This window comes from Typopeltis vanoorti, chromosome 15 (assembly GCF_054136105.1).
Source record: "Typopeltis vanoorti isolate ZY-2024b chromosome 15, IOZ_Tvanoo_1.0, whole genome shotgun sequence".
NCBI classification, from domain to species: domain Eukaryota; kingdom Metazoa; phylum Arthropoda; class Arachnida; order Uropygi; family Thelyphonidae; genus Typopeltis; species Typopeltis vanoorti.
The window spans coordinates 16,059,499-16,077,339 of record NC_143563.1 but is presented as its reverse complement, the minus strand read 5'-3'; the positions used below and the strand labels follow the sequence as shown (position 1 = coordinate 16,077,339).

General features: G+C 36.5%; 1 protein-coding gene across 1 annotated transcript in view; it reads left to right on the top strand.

Annotated features, from left to right (window-relative positions):
- Positions 1 to 913, top strand: part of LOC150098418 (tudor domain-containing protein 5-like) — a 471,387-nt gene extending 470,474 nt beyond the window's left edge. The window contains exon 23 of the mRNA XM_090404821.1: positions 236 to 913. Within this exon, the coding sequence (XP_090260947.1) occupies positions 236 to 771 (536 nt within the window). The 3' untranslated portion in view covers positions 772 to 913. The remainder of the gene's footprint in view (positions 1 to 235) is intronic.
- The last annotated feature ends 16,928 nt before the right edge of the window (positions 914 to 17,841 follow it).

Sequence of the window (17,841 nt, the reverse complement as noted above, 5' to 3'; positions counted from 1 at the left end):
AAAAATTGCTGCAGTGCCTGTGCACGAGCCGACCCTGGTCATACCGCAATACCATTAATATAAGTTATGAATAATGTTCAACAACTAACTTGTCTATTAGATTAAATATTTGTGGCATTATTTAGTATTAGACTTGGAATATTTAATTTTTTAGCCAAAAATTCAGACTCTAAAATGAACTTCTTATTAAATGGGAATTTATATTTAATATATTAAATGTTTCATTTTTCATTAGGCTCCTCTACAAATGAGGGTCAGCTCTCCATTGGTGATCAGCCTACTAAGATTGTTCTTGAAAGCAAATTAAAAAATACAGAACTAAAAACAGAAGACAAAACAAGCAAATCACAGAGTGACCACAAGAAAGAATCATTTTCATTATCTTCCATCTCGGTTCCAAAATGCCCTCCTTTAACTGGATCTAAGGTATCACTCAGTTCAAAATCAAATGCAGTAGCTACTGTTGCACCTGCTGTGAAGGCATCAGCACACCACTATTCAACCACACAACCTTTGATGCAAGGACCATATCTTCAGACTCAAAATCCTATGGGATTTTCCTTTCCTTTTCCACACTTACCCTTTCCTTATATGGCAACACCTCCTTCAGTGTACCCTGGACATCCACCTGGAGTCCCTTCATCTCATGGAAATTATTATCCAAATTATCAGAGTGGAGCTGTTTCATTTCCTGGAAATATTTATCAGAATTACATGCAGCAGCCATTTATTTTACCAAGGCCACATTTTGATAGTGGTTTTCACAACTAAAAACTGGCATTCTTGAATTACGTCAGTTTTTTTTTTTTTTTTTAAGAAGAAAGAAAAAATGAAGAAAAAATCGTTTATTTGTAATCATTTCATGGCATGTTCATTGCAGCCTTCATGCAAGAAAAACTAAATGTATCATTTTCATGATGTAATAAATTCATGATTTATTTAATGTTTTCATTTTTCCCAGAAACATTTGTATTTACCTATTATGTACATTAATGTCAACTGCTTTTCATTTCCTGTAAACAACTCTTATAAATTCAAGGCTACTGCTTTTAATAATTTAAGTGATCTCCTGTAGAATAATTTCCCAGAGCAGAAAGGCCTTGGTTTCAGTCTTTTTCATGACAGGAGAGACCAGAACTCTTTAACTAGCTGTACTCAGGCAGCGGTAATAGTATTTCTTACTGAAAATTCTGGTTATCATTTGTAAACAGATACTTCTAGATAAACATCCAGTAAGAAAGGATTCATCCTGTCTTTGTACTAACCAACATTCATGGACAGCTTTATAATACATGAGCACTGTTCATTATTAAATAATTCAGGAATTCCTCACTTTACATTGTTTTGATAAACACACTTTTTTGAATTAACGTGGTTAATAAATTGATAAAAATTTTAGTAAAGCTATTTAATAAGGTCTACGATACAGGCATATTCCATAAGACTGGTTACAGTCAACCTTCATCATGCTACCTAAAAAAGCAAATGCAAAAACTTGTAACGACTATAGAATGATCAGCCTAATGAGTCATGTTCTCAAAATGTTCCTGAAAATAATTCAAAAATGAGTATACAGAAAATGTAAAGACTTCATCAGTGATACCCAGTTCGGCTTTAGAAACGGTTTGGGAACAAGAGAGGCTCTTTTCTGCTCTCAAATCTTATTCCAAAACTGTATTGATCAAAACACAGAAGTATTCATTTGCTTCATTGACTTTGAGAAAGCATTTGATGAAGTCCAACATACTAAAATGATTGCACTATTAAAGAGAATTGGATTAGATGGTAAAGACATCAGGATCATTGAAAACTTATATTGGAACCAAAAGCATCTGTTCAAGTTGATGACATTATTACGGACCCCCCCCCCCCATTAACATCAAACGAGGAGTAAGGCAAGGATGTGTGCTGTCACCTCTTCTTTTTAACATATACTCATAAGCCATATTTCAAAAAATCTTAAAAGGAAGGGATTAATATAAATGGTGAAATCATCAGCAACATCCGATATGCTGATGACGTAGCTCTCCTGGCTGACAATATTCAGGATCTTCAAATCTTCTGGAACTAGTGAATGAAGAGTGAAAAAATGGGATTAAAAATAAATATCACCAAAACTAAATTCATGGTCATAAGCAAGAAACCAATTCTTAATTCTTCACTTTCTTTAAATGGGAAACAAATAGAAAGAGTGACAAAGTTTAAATATCTCGGATGCTGGTTAAATGAAGAATGCAATCCAGAAATGGAAATAAAAGTTAGAATTGAAATGGCAAGAAAAAATTTTCTCTTGATGAAATCAACACTGTGTAACTGCAACTTAAACTTAGAGCTTGGAGTATGCATGGTTATATGCTATGTATGGTCTATACTGCTGTACGGTGCAGAAACTTGGACCTTGAAGACAACATCAATAAAAAACTTGAAGCCTTTGAGATGTAGTTATACAGAAGAATGTTAAAAATCCCATGGACAGCAAAAACGTGCAATCAGGATGTACTGGAACAAATGGGGAAATCACGTGAACTTTTAGATACCATAAAAAGAAGGAAAACTGCATATCTTGGTCACCTACTTCGTAATGAAAAATATAAAATACTTTAATTGCTTATAAAGAGGAAGATAAATGGAAGAAGAGGACAAGGAAGATGAAGAAAATCTTGGTTGGCAGACAGTGGACTGGCATGAGCTCTGAGGGGCTGTTTAGAGTGGCTGAGAATCGCTCAAAATTTGCTAAGGTGGTTGCCGACCTCCGATAGGAGATGGTACTCAAAGAAGAAGAATAAATTGATACCACAATTTGTTTAATATTGTTTAAAAATTTATTTAGCATGCTCATGCTGGTCTGCACAAAAGGTCTTGGACTGACTTTGTGAGGCAAGACATAACTTTATCATATCACTAAATATATGGAGAGAATAAGAGTCTGTGTACTATATTTAGTGATGTAATTAGAGACTACTGGAATGAAAATGACCTTGAGTAATGAAAAACACCTCCCTCCCCCTCGCAAACAGTGTGCTGTATACATGCAAGCAAAATAAACTTTTATTGAAGCACCAAACACAGTATGTAACTAAATACGTTGTTGTGACACCTGTTTATAATGAAGTAATATCAAGTAACATAAGAGGTGTATGGAAAATAAACTTTTGCCACATTGTGCAAATGATTTTTGTACTCTTTACTTAAGAGATGGACCTAATGTTAAAGAAATAGCTAACATTGGAAAGGAACTACTCAGATGACATGGATGTTGTAAATGTTCTGGAATTATTAAACTTGCATTCAGAAGAACTGAGTGATGATGATGACGACCTCATTAGCATTGATGAACAATGTGTGTGAAGAACAAGATTGCAATGCAGAAGCAAATGTACCAATGAATTTCAATCATTGTTTTGAGTGTAGAAACTTTAAAACAACTTATGGATATTGATCCTAACCTTGACTGCAGCTTTCAAGTCCACTGGAATGTAGATGAAGCTATGAGTTCTGTTACTGTGAGATGTATATACAGTAAAAAAAACAAAATTTAGTGCAAACTGTCCTGTTCCAATATCTCTCATGATTTTCTTTTAAATGTACTTATATGCATAATTATGAATATATAGTATGTAGTGTTAATAGACTTTCAATAGTTTCAAACATTTTATTATCCTTTATAGTTATATTGGCAGTAAAAATGGGAGAAATATGGTTAGAGATCTAAAATTTAGAGGAAACATTGCTAAAAGTGTGAAGATAACACAATGAGTTCTGGCAATGATGCGAGCACACAGATAGATTCTGGTTCCATTGTATAACACCTTGATTATGCCACCATATATGGAAAGTGCAGGAATTTGGTAATATGGTTTCCAAAAGATGAAGAGATATTGGAAAGGGTACAGATGCAATTGACTAAGATGGTTTCTGGTCTCTGGAATGCTGGGTATAAAGGTTGAGAAGATGCAATTTACAATCTAGTGCACAGGAGGAAGGGTTATGTGATAGAAATGTATAAGTTAGTATAGGATTCTTATCAAATTAAAGTTAAGAAGTTTTTCATAGAAAAATAAGCGGTCATTACTCTGAACTGTATGAGGAGGGTGTGAATAAAGAAGTGAGAAGCAGGTTTTTTGCATGAAGACTGGTGAATGATTGGAATGCATTGCCTGAGAGACAGGTTGGTGTTAGCAGAGAATATGAATGCACACTGCTTGGAAAAAAGACTTTTTTTTGTCCCAAGGAACAAACAGCCATGGCACCCACCTTAATAAGATGTAGGACCTCCTTTCACTGCAGTGACTGCAACAATCCTACTGGGCATACAATCCACAAGCCTATTATAGTGATAAATGGGAATCTTGGACCATTCTGGCTGTAGGCATGTAATGAAATGGACTGCTGTGTTTAAAAGCAATGTTGTGATAGAATGCCATGTTGCAATTGACTTCCTGTGATTCCATCTCAGTATGGTATCACTGATTGTTGACCTCGGGGGATGCAGTTTGCCAAACAGATAGGCCTGCAACATGGCATTCTATCACAACACTGCTTTTAAGCTCCTTCAATTCCCTTCTCACAACCATTTCATCTGAATGCAGTTAAGTTGGAAGAAGTTATTCTAGTCAACAACAATTTATTCATCCCACATATAAACTCAAAATCGACCATTGAACTCATACTATTTCAGACAATAACATATTGTGTTAGGGCTTAAGTACACCAGATGGTGATCCATCTTTGTATTAATGTCACCAAGTGTCACTTAAAATTAGTGATTATCTTGGACTAGCAATCTCTGATTGGCTGCAGATGATGATTGAACTGACCGCTCTCTCTCCAAAAGCTAGAATATGGCTAAAATACGCTTGCTTTCTTCCTCTTGTGCCTTATCCCATCTATTTGGGGACTTTTTCAGCCTTTTTACATGATGCAATTTTACACGTGTAATTGCAACTGACTTGTCACAGAGCCTGCTGTTGGGGGGAAAAGGTATTTTTGTCTGTAGAAGTGTGTATTCACACGGCTGGTACTGATGGACAAAAACCAAGTTTCCAGGAAAAAACCCTCCACCACTGTATGAGACCAGCAAACTCACCTTTAGTTGAAAGAGACCAGATAAAGGTTCCTCACGACATCGACGGGAATCAAAACCAATCTTTCTGACCAAAGGGCTTCATCTATACCGACTGAGCTACGGAGGCTCTTCCTATAAGGGAAATAAAAGTGTTAGCAGATTTATTTATTTTTCAAATCATTATTGTATCGGGTATATAAACCAGAGCTTTTATATACCCGATACAATTAGCCAACTACCATTCATTCATTAAGAGATACCTTGGCCTATATAGAGCTGAAAAGGAAACAACCAATAGCTTAACACCATGGAAATTTAGATATACATTAATCCAGATAAGCATAATGAAGTTTTCTCAAGTAACTTCACAAAGGTACAAAAATGTTAATGTTTCTGTGAGAGAGACAAAGAGTACTTGTTCTCACCATGCTAAACCGAACTGTTGTTATTGTTACAAGAGGCCTTCAGGGAGACTAAAAATAATATATGTTTCCCTATGTAAAATCTCGTATAGAAAAAAAATAGAAATATTTTTTCTATGTCAATTTTACGTGGGCAACTAAATTACATATTATACTTGTAAGTAAAAGAATGTATAGCTCACTGTACTGAGATAAATGTTGTAACTAAATGTTAAAATATTTGAATAAGAACCACTAAATTTGTAACTAAAATTAAGCTCAGACAGGATTAGGCTAGGAGATCTAAGACTAGCAACAGTCGCAAAGGTCACCGGATTATGAGTTTTCTTGCCAAAACCCAGCAATAGCGTGGGTAACAGAGAAAACCCTCCAATAAATCCGGGGGACTTTAGAGAAGGGCCAAGGTCGGGAGAATGATATTAAAGACAGAGATTGAGTGGCTAAAGGCTCTAGTTTCGAAGTTTGTTCCTATGCCAAGCCTTTCTGAGGACGGGGAGAGTCACATTCCTGCGAAGAGCAGTTCCGATGAAGATGGGAAGTTTGCTAGTAGCAGAGACGGCCTTTTCAAGATACCCCACCATGTGATTCCCCAATGATCTACATGTGTACTGAATTATTGCAACTGTGTCCTAGTGCCTGATCAAAAGTTAGCTGGGAAAAAGTGGAACGTGCCTGTAGGATCTAGGACTGTGTAATGAACCAGAAAGATTGTAAGTAGAATGTTTCATGTAATATCCTAGATTGTGAAGGTCAAACAAAAAATGTTGGTTCTGTTATGTAGTGGCATAGAAGGTGTTAGACAGAATCGGAAAGTCATATTTTAGTTTGAGTGTGAACAGTAGAATACAGAGATCTACAGATTTGCTTATAATATGTAATGGTAAGAGTGAATGTGGTTTAAGTTTTGCCTTCTATCGTTTACAATGTGAGAGAAGTTTAAGTGTGTTAAGTTTCATCCAAGTGTCTGAAAATTAATGTGTAATGATGATTTCTTTGTCTTAAAGCTTAAGCGAAACACTTAATTGATTTTGTGTAGAGTTAGACATGTGACAAGTATTGTCTCCAGTGTACTCTTGTTGTCTTAGTTAGAACCAGACGTGATATGTGTAGTTTGAATGTTGTATATAATTTGTCTTAGTAAGAATAAACATGTTGTTTTTTTGTTGATCTTGTTTAGCCAATGCACTTCTCATAAAAATACCAAACCTGTTTGACCTAAGATTAGTAATAGCCACGGCTGACTGATTAATTAATAGGAGTTGCTTGAGATAGAGTAAAATTACGAGTTAATTTTGTGCTTAGCTGAATATTTCTCTTGTACGTAAAGGAACGAACAACAATTTTTTTACGCAATCCTTAATGGCGCAGTCAAAAAAAATTAAAATTAAGAATTTATTAAATTTATTTATTAAAATTAAGAATTAAAAATTAAAAAATTTAAAAAAATAAAAATTAAGGATCAATACAAGTGAAATACGGCAAAGTAGATTAAAGACTTGGCTCCAGCCAGAGGCCTTTCCTAAGTCTACAATTCAAGCATGTGCAAGAGCATATTTATGGCCTTGAGACAAGAGAGGTGGGGGGAGTAAAACTAAGTTAAGGACTAAAGGATTAAGATTAATTGTGAGTTTTGTGCGTGAATTAGAAATTGAAGTCTATAGACATATTGAACTAGCTCAAGCAACTGCGATTTAAAATGAATAAGAAAAATATAATGGCGCAGTAGACATCCATTCGTTAATTCAGTAAATCATTAAAACATTAATAAAAAAAATATAAAAAAAAATTTTACACCTATGTCAAGTTACATAATGACATAGCATGACAATAGATATCCTAGTGGTGTGGCTGCCACCTTGCCACAACTAGGTTTGCCTTATTTTAGTAGATAGTGGAAAATATGGTTTGAGAGGAAAGAGTCATCCCCCCCCCTCAAATTTTTCTGATAGCATGGGGGGGAATAAGAAGTAAGAGAGGGCAGAGGAAACAAGAGTAGATCAGCCTACAGATATGATATACCAAGTGTATATTGTAGGAAATAAGATCAGGTCTAGCTTAGGTATCTAGGGTTTGCCATGCCCGTAGTACTCACAATGTGAGTACTCAAAGAAAACACCAGATATCCTAAACAAATAATAAAATATAAACTAATTGGAAAGAGAAAGAAAAGAAAAGAAGAAAGCACAAAAGTTCCTGGCAAATAAGTCAGCTTGTGCTCTTAGAGAATACAGAGACAAATGTAAGAAAGCTAAACACAGTATAAAACTGGCTAAACAAAAGTCATGGGAGGACTTTGGTAAGAACATAGAAAATAAATATCAAGAAGGTGGCAAGATATTCTGGAGGTTGTTGACGAAGCTAAGAAATGGAGGAAAGAGTGCTGTAAAAGGAATTAAAGATAATAAAGGTGACATGAAAACTGGAGAAAAAGATAACTTTGAAATATGGAGTAATTACTTCAAAAAATTGCTGAATGAAATAAGCAGTGACGACAGCACATGGTAAAAAAACACTGACCAGGCATGCAGGCTGGAATACACATCCGTACTTGAAGTAGAAAAAAGCCATCAAAGGCCTGAAATGTGGAAAGGCAGCAGGAGTGAGTAGATGATATTCGACCAGAAATGCTCAAGTATGGAGGTATAAAAGTCTTACAGTGGTTACACTGCATAATTCAGAAGGCCTGGACAGACGGACGAATTCTAGATGATTGAGTACCCATATATAAAAAGGGAAATAAAACAATGTGAGAATTACAGAAGTATTTCATTACTGAGTGTTCCTGGTAAAATTTATGCAAGTATACTTGAGAAATGGTTCAGAAGGATTGTTGAAAAGAAACTTGATGAAGAACGAGCAGGATTCAGGCCAAATAGAAGCTATCAGGATCAGATTTTCACTTTACGACAGGTAGTTGAGAAATCATGGGAATATAACAAAGATCTGTATTTAAGTTTTGTGGATCTGGAAAAGGCATATCACAAGGTGCCAAGAGAGAAGTTATTCAAAACACTACAGTTATATGGTATTAATTGGATATTATATCAAGCAATACTTTTAGTCTTTATTTGAGTTGTAAGCCAGCAGTTAGAACTGAAGGAAGTACAGGAAGGTGGTTTAAATCATTCAAGAACAAGTATGATAGCTGGTGCATATCAACAGCATTCCTGATTACCCTACCTATCTTTGCATCTTCAGCAAATGCAATAGCTGTATGTTGCCTGTCAAATTATTATTATTATTATTATTCCTGATACCTCCAAGGAGTCAGAGGACTCATCGTGGGAGGACATCTTCAACTATCTCTACACCTTACCTCTACTACGAATCAACGCCATCTACCGCCCACCTCCAACACCACAACTAGTAATTTTTGTCTGTAAATTGCGTGTGTTCTGAAGGGCCGATTTGTATGTATGCGGGATGAAAAACCCGAGTTTCCAGGAGAAAAAACCCTGCTACCTCCGTATGAGATCGGCTAACTCACCTAAATCCTTCCCAATGTCATTAGTGCACATTAATATAAAAATAAATAACTTATTATGATTATTAAGAGACCTCCCATAGAGTCAGGGAGTAATCAAGGGAGGTCACATACTACAGTATATGCACCAGCTGTCATACTTGTTCTTGAATTCATTCATGCTGCTTGCACACATACACACCATCCAATGGCTATCATTCAAATCTCCCACCACTTAATAAGAGAAAAATCTAAATAGATCTCACCTACTAATTAACAGTATTCATTCTTAGCTTCCAAGGTTGTCCTTTCCCTACCCCCCATAAAATAAAAATAGAATAGGAGTCAAATTTCATTCCACCAACTGAAATCTTGTATGACTCCAAAGTTTGTAAGTCTCAATCATATCACTCCTCTTTTCCTGTTGGCTACTCACTACAGTCTACAAATTTGCAATTTGTTTCATAATCAGTATTCTACAATCCTGATATCATTTTTATGCACACTCTCTCCATTATCAGAATCACATGATGCTTTCCGTTGAAACCAGGAGACCAGACCTGCACACAGTAGTCCAAGTGAGGTCTTATCAAGACCTTGTAAAGAGGTAAAATGACATTTTACACGGTAGTCCTTCCAGATCATCCTTTTCTTGCGAATCTCTTGCTTGGTGAGGTTACACATCCATTTGACTCCTATTACATTTAATATGCCAGCCTGGTTGACTGAGTGGTTAGCGTATCCGCTTTCCAGCCAAAAGGCTGCAGGTTTGAATCCCGTCGTGGGCATGGATGTTTGTGATTGTCTGTGAAAGCACTAGTGGTGATAGCAGTAGATGGCATTGGTGTTAGATGATAAAGGTTGGTGGAGTAGTGAAAAGAAAAGTTGTAGAGTTGATGCCCTCCCTCGATGAGTCTTTGGACTACCTGGAGGTGTGATATAATAATATGCATTTTCTATTGTAATATGTATCATTTAAATATTTTTAAATGGTTCCCTGGTCCCGCGTAGCTCAGTTGAAGTGGTTTCACTCTATTCAACTGCCTGAAGAAAGAACATCGTCAGTTCGATTAGTTTATTACTGACTAGAGGATTAGTTCCTCTAGTCGGCGACTAAAATCGAACTTACGATGCACTTTCTTCAGACAGTTTAATAGCGTGAAACCACTTCAACTGAGCTATGCGGGACCAGGGAACCATTTAAAAATATTTAAATGATACATATTACAATAGGAAATGCATATTATTATTATTATATCACACCTCCAGACTCATTGAGGGAGGGCATCAACTCTACAACTTTTTTCGACTGGTTTCCAAGTTAAGTGATCTCTGGCACAGGCAAGTGGGTTTTTTCTCCCGAAAACTCAAGTTTTTCAGACATTAAAAATATTGTGTTGGGGACCACGAGATGGCAGCACTGGTTGAGCTGTCTCTTCACCGTGGATCGCTTAAATTACTGATAGCTTTGGGCCAACTATCTCTGATTGACTATCAGGGAACTGCCCACTCACTCTCCAAAAGTTAGATAGTTCTAAATCAGCTATTGCCTTTTATTCTTATAAGGGAATAAAAGGCACTAAGTGATATTTTTTCTTAAATAGTTCCCATGCAGTGCTGATATTCTTCCCATCCAGCAACTGATACCTTGTGCTGCATCCATTATAATCCTCAGCTGGTCGTAATTTCCTGCTTTGTAATTCAGCATTTAATGAATACCTGTATATTCAGAAAAGGTTACATGGAACATTTATAAACAGTCTCTTCCTAAGTGATCACTGTCACCAACTCGAGGAAGAATAGTTATGTCTTTAACTGAAACTCCCTCTGACATTATAATCAGATCTAACACTCTTTAACCTCTAGGTCCTTCTGTCACATGCGTCTTGAGGAAGTTGTCACTCAACAGCTCAATACATTCAGTTTCATTCTTCTCATGAATTTTACTGCCACCAAATCAATGTTTGGATAATTAAAGTCCCTCATTATGATCACTCTTTTTGCACCCATCTTCCTTATTTAATGATTCCTTTCTTCATCGCTAGCAACCAATACACCAGGGCTGTAACAATATCCTGTGTATTTGATTTTGTTATATTCTCACCTTTCAATCAGATTCAGATGGCTTCAATCATTTTCACATGATAAACTGTTACTAGTATTACAATCATGTCTTAACACTAACTGTATTCAAGTCATCCAATATCATTAGCAGCAGCTCCCCTCCCCCTCCTCTCCTTTTAGCCATTTTGCTAAAAGCTATCATCCTGATGTAGGCAACACTGAGCTCACTGCTACTTGTTGACTGTATGCGTTGGAAGTATGAGAGCTGTTGCATAAACAAGAATTCTGCAATCGGGATTGATGGGATATCAACATACTGTGATGCACCTTGCATATGGGGGTGTCCATTAACTGATTTCGAAGCAGTGTAGTTGAAAAATGACTTGATTATTAATAATATTTTTTAACGATCGACTTCACGTGGACTACATCCTCTGCTCTAGTCTTTACAAAAGGATATGCAACTACCTGTAAATTGCATGTGTTTGCTAGAGAAATTTATCAATGGTCAACTTCACTACCTAGAAGCTCACCAGTCAATCAACTACCAGTATGGATTCCACCGATCCAGTTCCACTGCTGATATCTTAGCCTGTGTCTCTCACCATTGGACACGTGCAATGGAAAGGTTTGGAGAAACGTGTTATTGCCATTCTCAAGTCTTGCATTGCATTCCTTCAAGCTTTGCCACCAAAGCAGAAGTGTCCGTTCTCTTGCCTATCCTCTTTCTCTTATACATAAATGATCAACTCTCAGTCACTACAAACTCTTTCCATAGCTTTGCCGACGATCTCTCTCTCTCTCCACTCATGCTACTCCTTTGTCAAACCACGTAGTTCCCAGACATCCTTTACATCAAGGGCATCTGCAAGCAATGCCTTAAATACTGATCTTCATACCATACTTTCAGTGAGGAAAGGATGATGTAGTCACCTTCATTGTTGCTGAAACACATACCTGCCTTTTCTCTCTCCAAAAGGGATTTCAGCTCGTCTTCTCTCATCTGCTGTAATACACTCTTGAACTGTCATTTACCTACAACCTCTATTGGCACAAACATGTCACATCAATAGTTTCCTTGGCTTCGAAGAAAACTAGGCATTGTTTTCTGCTCAAGAAGCCATTTCACACCCACCCAGCTACTAAACCTATATAAATCCCTAATCCCTCCATCCTTAGATACTGTACCCACATTTCGAGTGGTGCATCTAAAACCTCCTTAAAAACTCTTGATGCTGTCCAGAGGAGACCAGTTCGACGCATTTATGAGTGGATGTTTCACACAGATGCAATGTTTCAGTTCTGTCTCTCATGCAGGTACTTTCATGGTCACTGCTCCAGTGAATCGGCAAACATCATTCCTCCACTTGCTATTAGGCCTGTTAAAACAAGAGCAGCTGCTGCTGTCCAATCTCCATTTATAGCACAACTGCAAACTTCTCGAACTTGCTTCTCATCTTCCTCATTTATTTCATCTACCTCTGTGCTCTGGAACAGCTTTCCTTATGATGTGTTTCTTTAAGAATGTCAATATTTTTCTTTTTTTCTCAGCCCATCTGCACCTCACAGATGTGCTATAGGTTCTTGTATCTCTTCTGTGTGTGGGATATATATATACAGTATATATATATATATATATATATATATATATATATATATATATATATATATATATATATATATATATATATATATATATATATATATATATATATATTAGGGGAGTCTGGGCTGGTAAGCCGGTAAGACAAAAAACGTGACATAAAAACGTTTCAAATTTCGGCTTATCTTTATATATATATATATAGAGAGAGAGAGAGAGAGAGAGAGAGAGTAGATATAATATAAAAAATTACACGATTTATTAATTGCTCTTTTAATTTCTTCATCCAGTATCCTGTGTAGCTCAGTAGAAGTGGTGTTTGCACTCTACAAACACCACTTCTACTTGACCACACGAAGAAAGACCTGGATTTCAAATCTAGTCGCCGACTAGAAGGACATTTTCTAAGCCTTTTCTCGGCGGTTCTCGAGTTAGTCGATCTCTGGCACGGGTAAACGGGTTTTTTCTTCTGGAAACTCAGACTTTTTGTCCCGTAAACTCAAGAATTTCGAGATGGCGGCACTTGCCAGCCATTACCTGTTCACTCCATACCGTTTAATTAGTGATAGTCTTGGGATAGCTATCTGTGATTGGCTATCAGTGGAGATTGAACTGCCCACTCACTCTCCAAAAGTTAGATAAGGCTATAACAGCCTCACGTACTCCGGATACGGGAATAACAACAACAAAAAAAAAGGCGTTAGCTGATTTTTTTTTATTTAAGTAAAAAAAACTGTTCCTAAACTTTATTTTTTTTTAAATGCATATTCTGATTCGAGAATTTTGTTATTCGTATTTTTCTCCATTATATAAGCCTTTATCTCTCTCTCTCTCTCTCTCTCTCTCTTTCTCTTTATTGTCAGTATTGTTTTCTTTTTTAGTAGTCAATAAGTAGTTAAAAAATTATAGAATTTATCTGGATTATCAGTGAATTATATAATATATAACTGCAAAGGAAAAAGTTTTCTCCCATCTAACATAACTTTCTATTCTGAATAAAACACAGTTAGCAATTCGTCCAGTTCCCAACAGATGGGAAACCAGAAGCAAGAGATGATTTTTCACATATAGTCCAGCGAGTGAACGATACAGTCCGTACGATTCCCAGGTGTGAACTCATTCTTCCAGCATGTGCACGCTACAAACTACACACATTAACTGCATGTATTCTCTGGCTGATTTCTATCTATACCTGGCATCCTGTCCAGAGAGAGCGGCAACAACTGCCACCATCTCATGTTACCTCACAAATTATTATTATTATTAGGCTTATTCAGTTGAAGGTAAATTAGCCGATCTCATACAGAAGTAGCAGTGTTTTTTCTAACGGAAACTCAGGTCCCCCCCCCGCGTACAAACGAATCAACCTTCATAAAACACACGCAATATACAGACAAAACATACTGTGTGTGGTGGTAATGGGCTGTAGATGGCCTTGATGGTAGTAGGAGAATTAAGTAGTAGTGGAGAGGGTCAGATGTATTTAGCGAAGTAAAGTACAGTGCCCTCCGTAATAATATTATTATTATTGGCTACTCCATGGAATCTGTAAACTCGTCGACGTAGGCCCTAAACATCATGCCAACGCAATCCAACATTCGCACAGTATCTATCATACTTTGCTTTGAACTTATTTACAGTCGGGGCAAGCACAATCGACTCTGGCAACCCATTCCATACATTTACCTTTCTCCAAGCAAAATATGCTACTATAATCTACATGATGGCACAAAAGTAGCGAAGGGGTTGAAAAAATCGTAACTTTTTGAAATTCGGTGTTGTTCCAATTTTTCTTTTCAGAGCTTGGGAAGTACATCTGAGAGATTTAGTAGGGAACGTTACACAATTATGCAACGAACCAAGATCATGGAGCTTTATTTTGAACATCATCGTTCAATAATCCAGACCCAACGAGCCTATCGCCGTTATTTTAATGCGCATTCTGAATCGATGATCCGACGCTTCGTGGGACGTTTTCGGCAGCAAGGTGCAGTGCGATATCTGCCAAGATCTGGAAGACCATGTTCTGCCCGAAGTGACGTGAATATTCAACGCGTTCAGGAGAGTACTGAGGAAAACACAACAACATCAACCCGGAGGCATGCTGCTGATACTCCAGAGATGTGGTTCAAACAGGATTGGGCTACTGCACACACTGTTCGAGCCACTACAGGGGTCTCAAGGGAGATTTTTGGCGAACGTGTAGTTTCAAGAAATTCTGCATTCAATTGGCTCGCTCGTTCGCCAGATTTAACGGCCTCTGACTTTTTCCCTTGGGAACATCCTAAGGAGAGGGTCTATGTGAATAAACTCAGAACCACAGAGTAGCTCAATGAGAACATTCGAGCCGAAATACGGGAATTAACGTCGGATTACTCTGACACGCATAATGGAAAATATTCTCAAAAGAGCCTAACTTTGTGAAGCTGAAAATGACGGTTACTTACACGACATAGTCTTCCATACCTAGCTCATAAAATTCTCCATGGATTATATGTTACTATTTTGAAGAGAAATATATTCAAAACTTACAATTTAAAAAAGTTATTATTATTATAAACCTCCTTCGCTACTTTTCGGCCACCCGAAAAGTAGCGAAGGGGTATTATATAATACGTTGTATAATACCCCTTCGTATAATACTGTATTATATAATACGTTGTTACTAGGCCAAAAATCGACAATACGCAAAGCGGTAACTAAAAAGTTTCTAGTGAGTGACTGGAATCGAACATAGAATAGAATGAATGAGCTTTCTTCGAGGGGACTTTTGCTATGCATGCAAATGATATTTCCAAATCCACCCATGCTCTCGTTTATATGACTAATTAAGCCAAAAGAAACACAAAAAAAATAGAGTATCTATTGCAAAATAAAGCACGTATCATGAATTTCATCTTGGTCGCAAAGACTTCAGCAAGTGCAAATGTACACAGAAGAAGCTGTTCAGCATAATAGACAGACAATGGTACAGTACACATACCGTATTTACATTATGGTGTACAATAAAACAGTACATTAATGTACGAGAATGAAAGAAACTTATCCAAGAAACTCTAAACCTTCAACTAAAGAGAAGAGAAATGTAAACAATCTAGACATGATAAATATAATAGAATTCTGTGAGCTATGTAAAACAATAACGAAATAACGATTAAACAAATGTTTAATCACAGAACATGAAAAATCAGAATGAAAGAAAACAATATGTCTAAAAGGAGTGAGTAGTATTGTAGTCACTTCTGACAAGATCAAGATAAGATAAGGAATCGTGACGTGATTGGTTGTTGAAATGACGTTATTTTATGTGACGTCATGAGTTTGGAATGTTAGGAATTTTTCTGGGGAGCATTTGTATGTGTAACGTCGCGTTGTTTGTTTTGTTCGCGTATGGAATTATGGGTGATGATTAGTGATTGGGATTCGTATCGTGATTGGTGGTGCACTTCTGACACGATCAAGATCAAGATAAGGAATCGTGACGTGGGTGTGTGTTGTTATGAGCTGTAGATAAGGGACATAATTTGTTAGTTGTAAATAAGTGACGTTATTGTTTTGAATGGAAATGAAGATATATTAGTGAATAAGGACTCGTGTCATGATTGGTGGGACACTTCTGACCAGATCAAGATAAGATAAGGAATCGTGATGTGAATGTTTGTTATTATCAGATGTAGATAAGTGATTTAATTTGTTAGTTATAAATAAGTGACGTTATTGTTTTGAATGGAAAGGAAGAAGTATTAGTGGATAAACATTCATGTCGTGATTGGTGGGACACTATGAAGCAAATAGAGGTAGGGTGAAAGGGGGAGCGACGTCGGTGTCCTGGATGTGTGTTGTTATGAGTTGTAGATAAGTAAATGGTTTGAGTATGGCATTATGGGTGATGGATAGTGATAAGATAATTTTTGGAATGTTTGGAATTCGCTGGGGCCCCACTTCTGTCAGGGACATCACATGGTGTGTTGGGTTCGCATAACGAATTGTGGGTGGTATTTAGAGATAAGCAATCGTGTCGTTATGTGTTTGGAAATTTCTGGGGAATATATAGCTCTCTGTGATATCACATGGCGTTTTGGTTTGCTTATGGAATTGTGGGTAATGTTTTGAGATAAGATATCTTGGAATTTTCCCAGGGTGACAAACATCCATCATTGTCGTCATGTTTTGTCTTTGGTTGTCTATAGATGGCTGTACTAATTTTCCAATACATTTTGGGGTATTTCTTTCCTGTTAAAGGATGGGAATTCTTAGAGTAGAGTCGTGATGGCGGCAGTGTTTAGGATTTTCTGAAAATTTAATTATATGCTGGTGTCCCTCAAATACACACACATTAGATATGAAAAGTTGCTAATGTATCCATGTTGATACTCTAATATGTACCCTATGATTATTCTTATGGAAAAAAAACTGTTCAGTATTAGAATTACACTTACCAAACATACGATCAGTGATTATTGAAATTACAATTATCAATTGTTATGTTTAAGTTTAAAAAAAATTAACTTACAATTCTTTCCAGAATGGGAACATCTTGATACTACTAGGTTTTCTGAATATTCCAAATTGTTGATTTTTAAAATATATTCACAGCACAGAACACAAACACAAGTCTGAAAATTCAGTTGACTTTTTCATTATAGGTTACTAGGGATAACATATGTTCACACCACAAAAACACACAAAACATAGGAGTTGAAAGATATTTCTGTAAATAACCAGAAAATATAGTTGACACATCGTTTAGATTACCACCCGTTTGGTTCGGTTTCTTTCCTTGGAGATGACTAATTAATTTCCGGCCTTAGTTTTCGGTTCTCTTTTCAGACTATGGAACTATAGTTACTCATTTTCTATACAACTAATCACATCCTGTATTAAATGACGTTCATAAAGTATAATTTCCCAAGTTTTTTTTTCCCTTGCTTCTGGAGCTGCTCTGATTACTGACATCATGGAAGAAAAGTAAACTCAGTGCTTGCCTTTCTGTTAAACGCATTTATTTCGGGTATTAGTCTGTAGTTTTAGTCTGTTTGTATTAATCACATCTTGTAATATATGAGTTGTGGTACTGTTCAAAAGGTACCATTTTCCCATGGTTGGATTTCCCACAGTTCCACAAGCATGGGAAGAACCTTTGAACAACAGTGCAAATTTACACATTTTATTTGAGTGAAATATTTTTACAAATTGTATTACTGAAACTAACATACAGAAAATA